General features: G+C 41.8%; 1 protein-coding gene across 1 annotated transcript in view; it reads left to right on the top strand.

The window, feature by feature from the left end:
- Positions 1–340: 340 nt before the first annotated feature.
- Positions 341–14,834, top strand: part of LOC147661180 (uncharacterized) — a 224,153-nt gene continuing 209,659 nt past the window's right edge. Inside the window, exon 1 of the mRNA XM_086951259.1 lies at positions 341–408. Coding sequence (XP_086807385.1) covers positions 394–408 — 15 coding nt within the window. The 5' untranslated portion in view covers positions 341–393. The remainder of the gene's footprint in view (positions 409–14,834) is intronic.

The raw sequence follows: 14,834 nt of genomic DNA, 5'->3' as shown, positions 1-14,834 counted from the left end.
TATGGAAAGAAATCCTTGTTTTCAGTTTGTTTTTTCTATATTTTTTTTCTACGCTTGGAGGAGGAGAGTACATAGTGTTTTTTATTTTTTTATTTTTAAATGATCTCATTAATTGCGCTAGTGACCTCTCTTGAAAGCTTACCAAGTTCTTGGGTTGTTGCCAGTGGGTTTGCATATGAATATAGACAACGCATACTGTTTTTCCCATGAGTATGCATGCCAGAACAGCTGCTGGATTTTCAGTGCATTCTACATGTCTTCTAATCAGAATATGACCCAGTTGAATTTGTTGCAGGATAGTATCTGTAATTGATTTTTATTTATTTTTGTTTTCAGTACATTGGCTGCTTGGATGTGCCCCGTCCGAGCAGTCGGGTGGAGATTGTGGCTGCGATGAGAAGGATTAGGGTAAGTGTTCCTTGTTTATATTTTCTGTGTGGCATCTCTCAAAAATAGCAGTGCAGCGAATGACTTTATATGTGTTCATCAAAAAACTATTTTCTCCACATTTGTTCGTTCGTTGTGTCAATTTGTCTGCAAGACGCAGAATGGAACACCTTCTTCATATGAGCCAGTAAAGGTGCAATATCGTCAATAACTCCAAAAGGATCCTTCGGCCCTGTAACAAAAAAGGCCCCCGGGGGCCCAAAACCGGCCCCCACCCGTGCGGCCCACCGGGGGATTGCCCGGTGCCCGCTAAGGCCAGTCCGGCCCTGATCGTATTCATTGTTTTTTACCTACAGAAGTGGAGATCAGGATTTGCAGATGCTACTGACGCATGCAAATGAGTACGCACTCCTTTGTGACCGTAGACTTGGGTATGTATCTTGGAGCCATGGGTAAGTTAAATAGTAGACATGGATCCAATGTACACATTTTAAAACACAGACGCATAGTAGTAAGTCTATTTAAAACCTGCAAAAAAAAAAAAAATCCTGTGTTAGGCAGTTAGCAGCTTTTGCAGTAATCTGCCTAATGCAGACAGGTCTCTTCATTTGGCAGGTGACTCCTTCCTCCAGTCTGGTCTGGTCATCCAGGCACCTCCGCTCTGCCGGACTCTCACTAGCACACAACCCATGTATACACGAAGCAGATGGCTACCCTCTTGGGTTATTAATGCACTATACAAATCAATATAACATAACGTATCAGGAGGTCGTGCCTGCTCGTAGATCGCTCCTAAATCCTGGAACGACCTCCCACAACACATCAGAGCCTCGTCCTCTCTTCTTGAATTCTGCAAGAAGCTGAAAAACTGGCTATTCCAGTAAGACCTCCCGCGGCTAGCCTCACACACCAGCGACAGCTGAGATACTCTCACGGGTGAGCCAGAGTTATAAAAATGCAGATCATATAACAAACCTGCATGCTGGGATGTTTGACCCAAATCATGCAATGTTGAAAACAGAACTAACTATAAGCCCCAGAATGCAACAGGCTCTTTGTGCAAAAGCCAGGCCTGATTGAAAAGTGTTATACTCAGCAGCTTATTATGCACTGTGAGTAATTGATGTCTCCAGCATTGTAGTTCTGGGGTAAATTAAGCATTTTTCCACAAATGCAGGGAGTGGCAAAGTATGTGCAAAGGTTACTGATAATCATGAGCATATTTTGCAGGACAATTGTCTCTGCAGTCAATGTGCTGCTGCAGGTATTTAAGTATTATCTCGCTGAGCCATTCTGGAAGCCTTAAGCGGTGGTGCTCCCATTTTTTTTTATGAGCTCCTAAGAATGTACAGTTAGGCTGTGTATGTTTCAAAATTTCATCCACTAGATAACGGCGCAGCTATTATAGCTACACAGCTTCACATAGGATTAAGAAAATAATGCAGTTCTTTTGGTGAAAATTAACTTTGAAACATGAATACTCCATTTTGCCAAGATAGATATGAAAATTCCTTGAATGTATTCATTTTAAGCAGTGTAAACATTGGTTCTAATTGTGGTTTCTGTATAGCTTTGAAAAAACGCTTACAGCTGTTTACAAGAACATTCACCTCCTGGCTCTAAGGGGTTTGGCATCTACAAGACAAACTAACTTATTTAAAGGGGGCGTCAGGCTCTTGTGTGCAGTCAGTTCTTATTTAGGGTCTTCAGCAGGCTCATGAAGTGGGGTGTTCTTCTGTCTGTGGTTTGCAGGAGAATAACTGTTGAACTCCAGGTGTCTCCCCGGCAACCTTCATACACCCAACTTGCACATAGAATGGCAAACATGGTTAGGGATTGAAATGTGAAGCATGTGTTGCACAATTCAAGAAAGCCACCAATATAATCCTATTTCTAATTTCCTATTGTAGACTTTTGTACGATCACTACTCAACAGTGATAAAAATGATGCAGCTAATTTGGTGAAATAAGTCATTACAATTTAGTAGTGACACCCCAATGCTCGTTATCTAAACCTGCTCACAATGTGAAAGGAAGCTCACAGAAGAATTACACAATATTTTGTGTACTGCTAAAGTTCATTGTACCAAACAAGAAAATCTCGGTGCATATTACCACATGTTCTGAAATTGAGCCATTTTTGAAAGGTACTTTTCTTTAAATACTTATGTATTTGTAGAATATTAGTAGCTGCAAACTAATTTGATGTCTCTATTTATTTCTTTGAGAGTTTTATATAGCGGTAGATAGGCTGAAGGCATCACAGAGCTTTACAGCAGTAAATGTTCACATCAAAGATGATAAATCTATACAGAGCAGTTGAGTCTAGGATAAACCCCACACTATTCAACCACCAGGTTTATTGGCAAGTTCACTTTGACAAAGAAATATAGTTTGTAACACAGAAATATTTTGTGCCTTAAGTGCTTGGGGGTGGAATAAGTTTTCGCACCGGTCATCTGATGCAAGACTGGTGATTTTGAGACGAATCGTCTAGTTGTTTCTTAATTGGACACAAAGCCATAACCTTTCGATCACAAGGAGTATATGGGGTTTCTTTAGCGCAAATATTGATCTCTTGCTTGTCAACAAATGTGGTTTGTGTTCAAGGCCTAGGTAGATCAGAATTTTGGTTTCCTATAATATTCATGTTTTATTTTTTGGTGTTACTTCAATTTCTAAGGTTTTTGGCTAGAAAGGATATGTACAGAAGTGCGTGTGCGTCCTATAGTTTCAAGCCAGAACTATTGGTTTTACTGCACGCATTGTTCTTATCCATTCGACTAGGGGGTACACCTCATGATTATTATATTGTAAAGCGCAAGGCTACCCCAAGGGTTTCCAAGCGCTAAGATGTGTATGGGTGCTGTGCAGAGGAGGCAAGATTTGTGTATCATGGACATAAATGGCTGTTGGACGTTGGGATGTATGGAAATTAGTGACGCCTTGCAAAGATTAAATAAGAAAAAAAATCATCTCACACTTCTATTGCATATTTTAAGATAGAAAGCGTTGGTTTAATGAGACTGAACTTATCTAGTTGTGAATAATCAATTTATTTGAAAACAGTTTAATAAAGATGTTGATTTTTTTGTTGGGTAAAGTAAATTTAACTTTTCATAATTTAATACTTTGGCAAAGCGGTTGCAATGTTTAAACCTATTCAAAGTCGTGCTGTCGTTGTTTAATGCACCTTTTGTTCTGTGCAAAACAACCATTCTCCGTCCATGCACTTGGCTTGGCCTCTAGTCGCTGTATGTGGTGGCACAAACATTGAGGCACCCTTTGAATGAAGATGGTGGTGACGAAAGCGACTGGCGACACAGGATCCTAATGATTCGCTCACAGGGGCTTAGCTTCAGGCGGGTGTTTGGGGTGTTACACTCCCTAATAAATGTATTCTGTAGTTGGATACAGTTACTTAGTCTGTTTTGGTGAGGTGTTTGGAGGAGTTCACTTTGAATTATTTCATAACACTTTTAGACCAAACACACACACACCCTCTTCTCTGTTTTAAAGGTCTCACAAAATGGTTATTATACAAATTATTGAGTTTTAAGTACCCTCACAATTCGCACTCCTCTCCCTTCCTACCAGGACTGGACTGGGAACAGCAACGAGCCCTGGCAGATTTCTGCTCCACCTGCCCGGCGAGTCGGGCAAGGGGGTGGTTGGGTCGGGGTGCCAGGGGTGGTGCTCCCCCTTTTGTTACAGGGAAACAATATTGCAGTAAAAAAAAAACAGCCCCCACGGCAACAAAATCGTCCCTCATCACTTTGGCCCACCGGGGAAACAGCCAGTGCCCTTCACGGCCTGTCCAGCTCCGCTTCCTTCTCCTTAAGCCCCCCCTCCTGCCTTGCGTCCCAATGTATTTTGACCAGCATGATTGTTGGGAAATCTGAAACTCACCTCTCTACCAATCTTACTGACCAAGCTACACCCCTGTTTGTTCATATGATAAACGTTAACCAAAGGTTGTAGAGTGGCCATCAATTTTTTGTTTGTACCTGGCAAGGACTTGGGCTTTCATTTTCTTTAGGTGCCTCTTTCCTTCAGCTGGAGGCCCTCCCTCACGCTTGTGTCGGACTATCCGCCTTGATAAGACTTGAAGACCTGACCTGGGACTGTGCTAATCCGTCAACAAAGCACTTCCCCTCAAAGGATCTCAACAAAGCACTTCCCCCTCAAAGGAACTCTTGCCAAATGATCGAGCCTCTTCCCTCTCTTGATCGTAATGGGATTAGCCCGCAGTAATTTGTCTGAGTTTGAAACCTCGCAATGAACACTTAGCAGTGTGATTGCAAAATTTATAAAAGTTAACCACCTTGAAAAAATCTGTTGGAAATGACTCTTTTTACAGGGCTACCACAAACTGTTTGCCTTCCTCCTCCTATTTTTACGACCACCTTTTTGTTGGATTTGGGGCTCTGGGCACCTTGCCAATGCTAACTAGCGCTAAAGTTCATGTGCTGTCTCCCTAAAACATGGTATAATTGGTTTACACCTGTTTGGCATATCTGATTTACATGTAAGTCCCTTGTCAAGTCGTATACCATACACCCAGGGCCTGTAAGTTAAATGCTACTAGTCGGCTGCAGCACTTATTGTGCCACCTACATTATTAGCTGTTCAAACCTGTCTCAGGCCTGCAATTGCAGGGCTTGGGTGTGCAGTTTATTGCCACTCCGACTTGGTATTTAAGCTTACTTGCCAAGCCTTAAGCTCCCCTTTTATTACTCGTAGGTCACCCCTAAGATAGGCCAAAGTAGCCCACCTGATACTAGCCGCTACTGCTAATTTACATACACAGGAAAACTTGTTAATTAACACTTTTAGTTGTGCAAAAAGTTGAAGGGACAGAATCGGTGACAGAGAATCTATAACGCTACGCATATCTTGTGTAAAGCATTTACAGGGATCGGAATGGACGGACCCTTGTTAGGAGTATTATACATGTTCTTAGAAGTGACCTGCCTAGGATGCTGTGGCACATGGCTAGACTGAAGAACTGCACTTCTGGACAGAGAACATAGGTTTAACCCCTTCCCTGCGGGGGGTTTTCACCTCCTGTGCGGAGGGAGTGGGGCCCCGCACGGCGCTGCCGTGCTGGTGACAAGCTGAGCTCGTCATGAGGCACAGAGCAGCTGCAATCATGAAGAGCGGAGCTTGTCACAACCACACCCGTTTTTATAACTTTCAGCACAGCGGCGAAATTATCCCCGCGTGCAACGTTCCAATGGCCGTGACGAGCTCAGCTCGTCACCAGCACAGAAGGGGTTAAAATGCCATTGAGAATGTAGGAAGGGAGATCAGCTCAATTTCTCAAATACCCACCGCCCTGCTGGAAGAGACTGGTGGTGTGCAGAAAGTCCAACTTCCATCGGGTAGTACAACTATATTAGAATATTACTGGTAAATGACTGGTTCCTCGGATCCCTTCTGGTGAATACTAATCATTTAATACTCTTAGCAGTCTAATGATGCCCCGCAAGGCCAGCTGCCAAAACCTCTGAAGCACAGCTTAGTTACTGAGTGCAAACTGCTTAGTCTGACCTCCTAAATACAGCGTTCGTTTAATTAAGGAGGATTCCCGAAGGCTATTTAATGAGCGTTAAAACCGAGGGTACTCTTGTGTTGTGTGCTATGTTACTTTTTTTTGTTCTGGTTTACACCAGTCTACATCTAAGTATATGTAAAATATGCTTATAGAAATCTGAATCCAATATTGTGTAAATGAATGAAGTAACCTTGTGAGAAACTTCCTGGAGTGCCCTACCAGCAGACCCTTGTTGAGTAAATAGAGATTTGTCACTACCCTGGATGATTGGGATAACTTGGGGCACGCTCCTTCTAGTTGTTGTCTTTCTATTTTGGTCCTTCATGCTTTCTAGATTATTCTTTACCCTTGATATAGACTTCCTTCACTTCCCCCAAAACCCCCATCCAGGTGTCTAACGCGACACAGTAACAGACGTTATTGCATTTTTTGAGTTCTGTGTAGTGCCATGAAGCATTCTCTAACTGATATAGCTCCTAGTTACCGAACAAACTCGCCACCCAAACAAGTCACAGAACTGCTTCAGAGTTCTCCTGGTGGGCAGGAAGTTCATCATTCATTTAAGTGAAAATATGTCTCCCTTGCAGTGCACAAAAACATATTCAGGTGTCTTAAACTAGCCCTATACTCCTAACACTGTGCTTTACCCCATGTGTCTAAGGCATCTTAATTGCAGCACCATACCCCTGGAGTTGTGTTGGCCAAGATAACCAGAAGACTGCTGTAGGCTAAGGCATTTCATGCACATGGGTGAAGATGAGGAACCATTCCTGGTGCTGCTTAGCATGGAAGCTTGCCCACTCCTTCATGGTGTGTTGCATCCATAATAAGGCTCCCTGTTTTCCGTTTTTTACTGATTTTCACAGATAAATACAGACAGATAACATTTCTTGTCTGTATTTATTTTTAAATGTGGATAAAAACGGAAACTGGGTTGCTTTTTGAGTAATTCTAATAATGTCTGCCATGATTGCCAGGCCAATAGCTGTGTAGATTGATAGGTAAGGCGGTTAAAAAACAGAAAGGAATTTTAGTAAAGAGGATTTAACAGCAGTATATATGCACAAAATTGATACTGAAATTTACATATTTTAATATAAGTGCATTGATTTATCTTCTGTGGATGTTCACAACATTGAAACCTGGCAGGCATTCAAGCATGAATGCATATTTATCGGTTAAATAAATGTGGAAATATACTAAATTCAAGTTCAGTTCTCCACAAAACCCTAAATAAATATGGATAAATGCAGAAAACATTGGCAAAAAAAAAATAGATAAATACAGATGGAAATGTCAAAAAATAAATACCATAAGACAGGGAGTCCTATTCATAATATTATCTTGATATCCCTATAAATTGGGTTAAACTTATAGCTCAATCAAGTGCATTGCGGACATCCATACTGTATTCTTATCAGTTTAACACCCAAGTTTGCTGTAAGTGGGGTTCAGTGAGCTCCACATCTCCTAAAAAGATATCTAAGTAATCTGTTTCTTTACCTAGCACTTAAGCAGACGACACGCTCCGCCCCTTCCTCCGCATCACCCCCACAACCGGCGTTCATCACCATAGACTATAGTGGATCTGTGCCGTCATCAAGAGAGCCACTGGTCTCCCGCCGAAGTGTTCTGCTATGCAGATTTCTAGAATGCACTGTCACCCAGGAGGGTATCCTGGCGTTGACCAGGTGCGAGTCTAGCCAAACCTAGGGTCTAGTGGGACTACTCGAAAAGCCAGGTCTTCAGCTTCCTGTGGAATTTTAGGAAGTGAGGTGAGGCTCTCGTGTGCAGTGGCAGGTCCTTCCACACTTTAGAAGCGATGCAGGAAAAGGGTTGACCGCCAAATCTGATGGAATGTGTGCAACTAGGAATCTTCATGAGCTGAGATCTCAGTAGGTTTCATGAAAGCAGGTGCCCTTGTTTAGGTTTGCTGGGCCAATGTTATGCAGTGCCTTGAAAGTGTAGGTGAGGAGCTTGAATTGTGCTTCTTTATGAATGGGGACCCAGTGGAGCGCCTTCAGTTTTGGTGTGATTTGAGTGCGGTGTGGGAGGTTAACAGTGATTCTGGCTGTTGAGTTGTGAATAACCTGAATCCTTCTGGTGGGAATTTCTTGATCCATAGAGGGTGTTCCCATTGGTCAGTTTGCTTGTGACCAGGGCACAGATGACTATTTTCCGGGTGCTCTTTGGGAGCCATTTGAAAATCTTATTCCGCATCTTCGGGGTATATAAGCATTAGGTGATTACGGCATTGACTTGGCAATGTGCAGTCGAAGCATCTGGAGCGCTCTGTGAGTGGGAGTAGCACTGTTTTGCTTTTCTCCTTGTGGGTTCCCACGTCATTTTCTGAACAAGATTAAATGTTTGCTAATGTAAGTGATTGTCAACTCGTAAACCTTTCCCTTGGACCCTGGTCTCCTCATTATGCTATTACCTTATCATTGTTTTTAACTTTATCCTTGCACATTGTCCTCAAGAAGGTTTATCTGGGGGCTAGTATTTTTGTAACTCAACGACCATTGAACCAGGAAGTGTCCATGGCCCATCACTCGTGCATTTCAAGCATTGGCATAGTCTCTCATGTATTGGCAACAATGCTCATGACCCACATGTGCCTAACATCTGCATTTATTGGTATCCTGATAGTTGACTTTCTTCTTTCCTGTAGAGGGGTGTGGAATTTTATAAACCATCTATGTTTTCCAAGGGACGAGATGCATCATGAATCTAATTGCCGTATAAAAAATATATTGTGTATTCCGATGCTATGCAGCGAGGGGACGTAGTTTGGCAGTGCAGTTACATCAGAGCTCTGATAATAGGCTCTCTCCTTCTGCCACTGCTCATATTTTGTTTATTCCTACGGAGTTTGGGTTCTTACAAGGCTTGGATTGGACACCTTTCCATAAAACTCATTTCAGGGACTGGATTGAAGTGGTAAGCTGTAGTACCAGGGTTGGCATGCACTGTGAGATGACGTACACTCGCTTAGGTACATATTTACGGGTATTTATTTACTAACTTCTCTTCAATTTCTTCCCATGCTGGAAAGGTTTGGAAATGTACTTCTGACAAGTGCAGGACAAAAAAGTTCCCTATTTGTGTGAATAAAAATAGTGCATAGAGGAAGTGAATTTGCAATCGCTCGGAGTGTAGGCCGTAATGCGCAGCCCAAAAGGTAACCTTTGATGTTTGCATGCATCTGCAGTGCCACTGCTGATCCTAGCCCCTTCCTCTTTTTCCTCCTGCTCCTATAACTAGATTCTTGTCGGAGCCATCCGTAGATCCCTGCACAAAATAATGTCTCCATCAATGATCTAGAAAACCCGAGATGGACCTCCTTTTATGGAGTGCTACATGCTGTGATCTAGTCTGGACTGGGCGTCCCTGCAGATTAAAAAATTTCTGTTTGACATGGTCTTCTTGGCTCAGTGATCTGCCACTCGCCACTGTGGCAATTGTAGCGGTATCTTACTGGCCACTGTAGGCCACATGATTGCAAAGCCAAAGCTGCTGCTGGTCACTAATGATGATTTTGCTTTTTCTACAAAATAGTTGTTGTCGTTCACTTGCATAGCTTCGTGTGAGCAGCCGATGCTCGCCTTGCATCGGACCAGGCGTTCTCCCTGAGGCGGTCATGCTTGATAACCAGTTGGCAATGTTAGTCGATTTGCTCTGGCTGGTTATGACTTGAGCCTTTCCTGGCTGCTCATAGGAGGTTGTGCTTATAGAAGAGTTCTCCTGATGTGTTCTGCTGCCCATCTCTTCCTGTATGTGGGGTGTTGATTTGAAGGAGTGAGGAGGTGTGGGGCTCAGCCTGATGTACACAATCCGCTTGTCCTGGTTTGCCGCGTTTAATCGGGCTATATTGGGCAGGTTTTAGATGGCCTTGTTTTTTCAAGAACTGATATTTATTGGTGTAGAAAGCAAAATAACCACTCGCCATCAACACAAAACCCACATTTCTGTCACTTTTTCAATAAAATCGTCTTCCAGGTACTCTTTGCTAAAAGTGTTAATTTTTTTCTGGTGACAACATAACAAGATAGATGCTCAATTGTGGTGCACAGTGTGTATTACCTTGAAGGTTGTATGAACATCTTTTGAATGCAATGTGAATAGTATTTTTTCGCAGAGGTTGACTGTAGATCTACGTGTTCTAGGGGTTGCTTGCATGTATGATAGCCGTTGGGCTAAAATTGTCCACAATTGGTATCTACTTGAGTTGGTTTTAGCACAGCTAAATTGGATGTCTGTTTTTCTGTTTTCCCCACCCTAGCTCTGCTGGAATCTTTCTAATGTAGCATGTTTGGACCAATGGACAGCTGGATAGTTAATTAAAAGATTCTGTTTATTTTTCATGTGCGCATTGGTTTAGTAAATGTGCCTTGCTGTAGATTTCTGGTGTGGTGTTGTTTTCCATGTGGTTCTAGCAGCCTACTTGTATTTGCTGCAGTTGTAGAGTGTTGTTCTAGGCTCTACCTGTCGAAATCCACAGCTTGGGAGCACTCTCTCTCTCTCTCTTAAATTGTAGTGCAAAAAAACAGCAGCTGTTTCTTCTAACCTTTCCACTAGTGTTTAATTTGAGCCAGGGTAAATGGGGTGGGGGGCTGTGGATTATAATTTATTTCTCTTCATTAGACTTTCATCCAGAGCAAGTGAGAGAAAAACACAAAAGGGGGGAATGGAAGAGAACGATGGAAAAATAGTGACAAAGAGAGAAAGCCGGGACGAGAGAGCCAGCAAAAGTGAGAAAAAGGGACATGGAGTGGATGGTGGTGGGTGAAAGAGGCATGAGGTGGACTCAAGATTACACAGCCTCAATATTTGCAGCACAGGCTACAGCTCCCGAGTGGCCCAAGAGTTATTGTTTTACAATGGAAGCATTATTTTGACTAATAACTTAGATTTTTTTTCTTTTGACTGAGCAACCGATGGAAAAATTGATGACTGAACACAATATCTTGTTTGGAAGGTGGAATGGTGAAGTTAGTGTCGTTTCGAGTGCAGTTGTCTTTCAGCTTTAATGCTGTTAAATGTCAACTTTTGTTCTACCCAATGAGGCAGTAAATCCTACTGCCTTAAGAGAATTTTCTTTACGATTTCCAAAATTAAGTACCTACCACTAACGAATGGCATTTTCTGAATCTGTCTCACTGCAGACCTTTAAATTCGTTTTTATATTTCTGACACGCAAACACATTTTCGGTCCCTACTGAATGCAACATGTCTTAGATCGGACTTGATTCACAAAATCCTAATTTGAAAATGTGTAATGTTACTATAGTACTCAACACCCCAATTCCTCCCCCCCCCCCCCCGGTTAGGAGTAAGTATGTGAGTTTTTTTATTTTTTAAGTATATTTTTATTGATATTTTGCATAATAATGAGGCATTCACAGAGAATCCCAGGGATATCCTGGAAATCAGTGATGATTAGAACTACTCAAAGTTTTCAAAATGAGCTTGCATTTTCTCTTGGTTGAGAATCTGCATTATTAAAAAAGATAAATATGTACATTTCACTTGTCACTCGTTTTCCTATCCAGGTAAAAAAAAAATGTATGCGTTGAAAGCACTTCCGTTCACACCCATTAATTATAGTCCATAAACCCTGCTTTTAAGGAGAGTAAATTGGTGAGCATTTGCAGAAGTACACAACTTGTGAGTTGGGAGTTTTCGCTCCTTGTAATCCTCAATTTCCTGCTCATGATAGTCACAAATGTGAAATGCATCATATTGTCTGGTCAACCATAGTTTTAAGTTGAAGTTGGAATGTTTGAGAATTGGGTTTTTAAAAAAAAAAAAAAAAAAAAATCAAAATGCTCTTTTTATCCCTTAAGTAACATGTGGGCAAACAAAATGCACTCGTGGTGTTCACTTTTGTTTTTGGCAAGTACTCTTTTTAGAGCTTCACCCACACATCATGGGAAATTGCGGCCCGAAAAACAATATTTGCTGAACGTGTCGCTAAGGAGCAGACACAGCGACAACCTCAGACGAGACCTTATCAGCCTCTTAATACCGTCTGATCCATTTTCCATCGAGAAGTGTCTGAGCAGCACACTGAATCCGTGGACATACAACCGTTTAATCTAGTAATTAACGCCTCTTCTTGTCTGTTATGACAGCTCAGACTTACCGCATAACACCCTATATCGCTGCCCGCGCTTCATCTTTAGTGTAATTGGCCCAGAAGACTCATGGGCCACCTGCTGGTGGGACTGTATGGGAAAAGGTTATTTGCCCACCTGAAAAAAGCAGATACATGTGACTACAATATCTTGTAGAGGGAGAACGGCACAAACAATACATTATCTGTCCATGCTGACGCCATCACTTAGAGACCTTTAAACTCTTGCTTAAATGTATTTTACCTTGCAGATTTCGGAAGGGGGAGATTGATAGTTCCAACAAAGACCATTTAACACAACCCTTTATGTAAAGGTTCTGTTATGTCAACTGGTTAGAGGACAGTTGAATGAATTAATTTTAATTTATATAGCGCGTACCTACCCTAAGGCCTCCTAACGCTTTGTTTCTAATGCATGTGCTCATAGTTTTCCTTGGCAGGAGAAATATTTAAAATCTGTTCCAAGTTGGTTTTCATGTAGTTTGCTAAGCTTCCTTCTGTAATTGTTTTTTGATGAGTGTTACAAACTGGTAAGCAGTTTATTCAGTTTCTTTTAATGTTGCATCAACATGTCACCATTTTCTAATGACCTTCACAGAGGTAAAAGCAATGGTTAAAGATATGTTTGTACCTTGTATGTGGCTTTGTTCTTGGTGGGCTGCTATCTGCATTGAATTTTGTTTACAAGTAGGATTATGTATTTGTGGAAAATAGTTCATTTGTATAGGCTCTGTAAGAATTAGCTTAGAATAGAGTGAACAAAATATACCTGGGAGACTAAATCATGTACCCAGATTTAAACGTCTGCTTTTACGAAAGGTAATCTAGTGTTAGCTTTCACTTCCACTACAGTGTGTCCCTCTCGCCAGTTCACGCGCCTGTTAAATATTTCTAGGGTGCGGGGTGAATACCCCTCATTGTGTGACCACATACTCTAACCTACCAATAAAGTGAACTCTTTCATAAAGGTTCTTCTCACAGTAGAAATATCTAAAGCCCTTGGTTTTCTCATCAACATGGTCTTGTTTTCCTTAACAAATTTCTGTGTGAGAATATAGGGTGTGTTTTAATTTTTTTTTTTTCAGTGGAACACTTTTGCTTGTTGAGAGAAATGTCTGAATATTGCTGTGATAAGTACTGATGGAGTCCTGGGGGTGCCTGTAATCCTTGCTAAGACCTGACGCGACTTGCTGAGAGTGGTTACATCAATTCTGAATTACTGAGCAGACACTGTTCCCTCAAGCATTGTTTTACCAGTCACGCAGGTTTTAAATGTTACAAAATGTAATTTCTTCTTAAACTGTTTTTGAACAATTACCCTTCCTCAAGTTACAAAGTGTCAAACAACATCACTGATGAGTGGCAAGAAAGAACATCTGACAATTATGGCTACTTATCACATCGTCAAAGGTACTTACTTGGTGGTACTTACTGAGGTGACGAGAGAAAAGTAGGCTTATTTTGGCCTATTGCGAAAGGTGCTGCTGGCTGGAAGCCTGAGAGTTTGGTTGCCTAAGTCAAAACTTAACGAACATGAGGCATGGAATTCTTTAAAAGGGCAGCAAGCAAAGTATTTTTTTCTCGAAATAAGTCTTTTATGATTTGGCAATCCCACACTGGTGAAAAGTGGTTTGAAATATGTTCTTAAAACAAGAGTTAACTTAAAAATGCTATTGGTGCTACTCAGAATTCTACGCTGTACCTGCTGGGGATGTAAAAATACATCAGAAAATTACTTTTAATCATTGTCTCGGACTAGTTTGATATGTTTCACAATCCATATATTCCTTTTCTTCTACCCAAAAAGCCATCATATCAGTTTGTAAAGGTGAACTTTACCTGGCACACCTGTAGGCACATGATGCATTTCATGACACTATGTTGTTTCTTAAATCATTGGCTGCATTGCAGGGTTCTTCTCGAAGACTTTGCTGATCTGCGGAATGGGCTTACAATGTATTAGTTGCCATTGATGCATGAAACACAGGACTCTGAAGGAAGGCCAGAGTACGAATCTGCCAAGTTTGAAATAAAGTTTCAGGAGTAACAAATGTACTGGTGTTCTGGTGGGAGCAGGTGGTGATCTTCAGCAAAGAAATGCTCGACACTGACTCTGCAAGGTTTTCCAATTGGATAAAAAGAGCTAATAGTTCTGATGTGTGTTGGGTGCAGTGGGGCTTGGAAGGTTGTCCGTCCATGTGCATCTAGACATGGCCTGTGAAAGTGACATCAGGTGAGATGTGAGGATGCAGTCATTGGTACCATGGAAGTAGGCGGAAGAGGCAGATTTGTGAAAATGCAGCGCATGAAGGAAACTTGGCTAGTCTCAAGAATTCTACACCTGCCTCTCCTAATGTATGGAACAACGTGTCCCTAGAAGTCCCTAACTGAGACAGGAAAGGTTCAAAAATAAGGAGACGCAGTTTAGATCGACGCTGCACCTTTCTTCCTAGGGAGATGGGAGCCACAATCCTGACACCCAAAAATGACTCCTAAAGCGGAGTGTTGTCATTATCAGACCTGCAACATTGCATGGATGCGCTTGAACCTGTCTTTTGTCTTTGCGTTCTGTCCAGACGTGCTCCTGTACCTCTAGATTAAAAGTGAGCAGAGGCCACACTACGTATTGGTATGTTCGGTTCAGCAGGAAGGTGAAGTAGGGGTGGCCCCTTTCCCATCGGTGGAAAGGAAGACCGTCTGCATGTCCCATTTTTCCTCCAATCTTGATTTCTGTGAGTCTGTGCAAATATGAGT

This window comes from Lissotriton vulgaris, unplaced genomic scaffold, assembly GCF_964263255.1.
Source record: "Lissotriton vulgaris unplaced genomic scaffold, aLisVul1.2 SCAFFOLD_1407, whole genome shotgun sequence".
Lineage (NCBI taxonomy): Eukaryota > Metazoa > Chordata > Amphibia > Caudata > Salamandridae > Lissotriton > Lissotriton vulgaris.
Note: the sequence above shows the minus strand (reverse complement) of the source record. Positions and strands in the feature narration are given on the sequence as shown.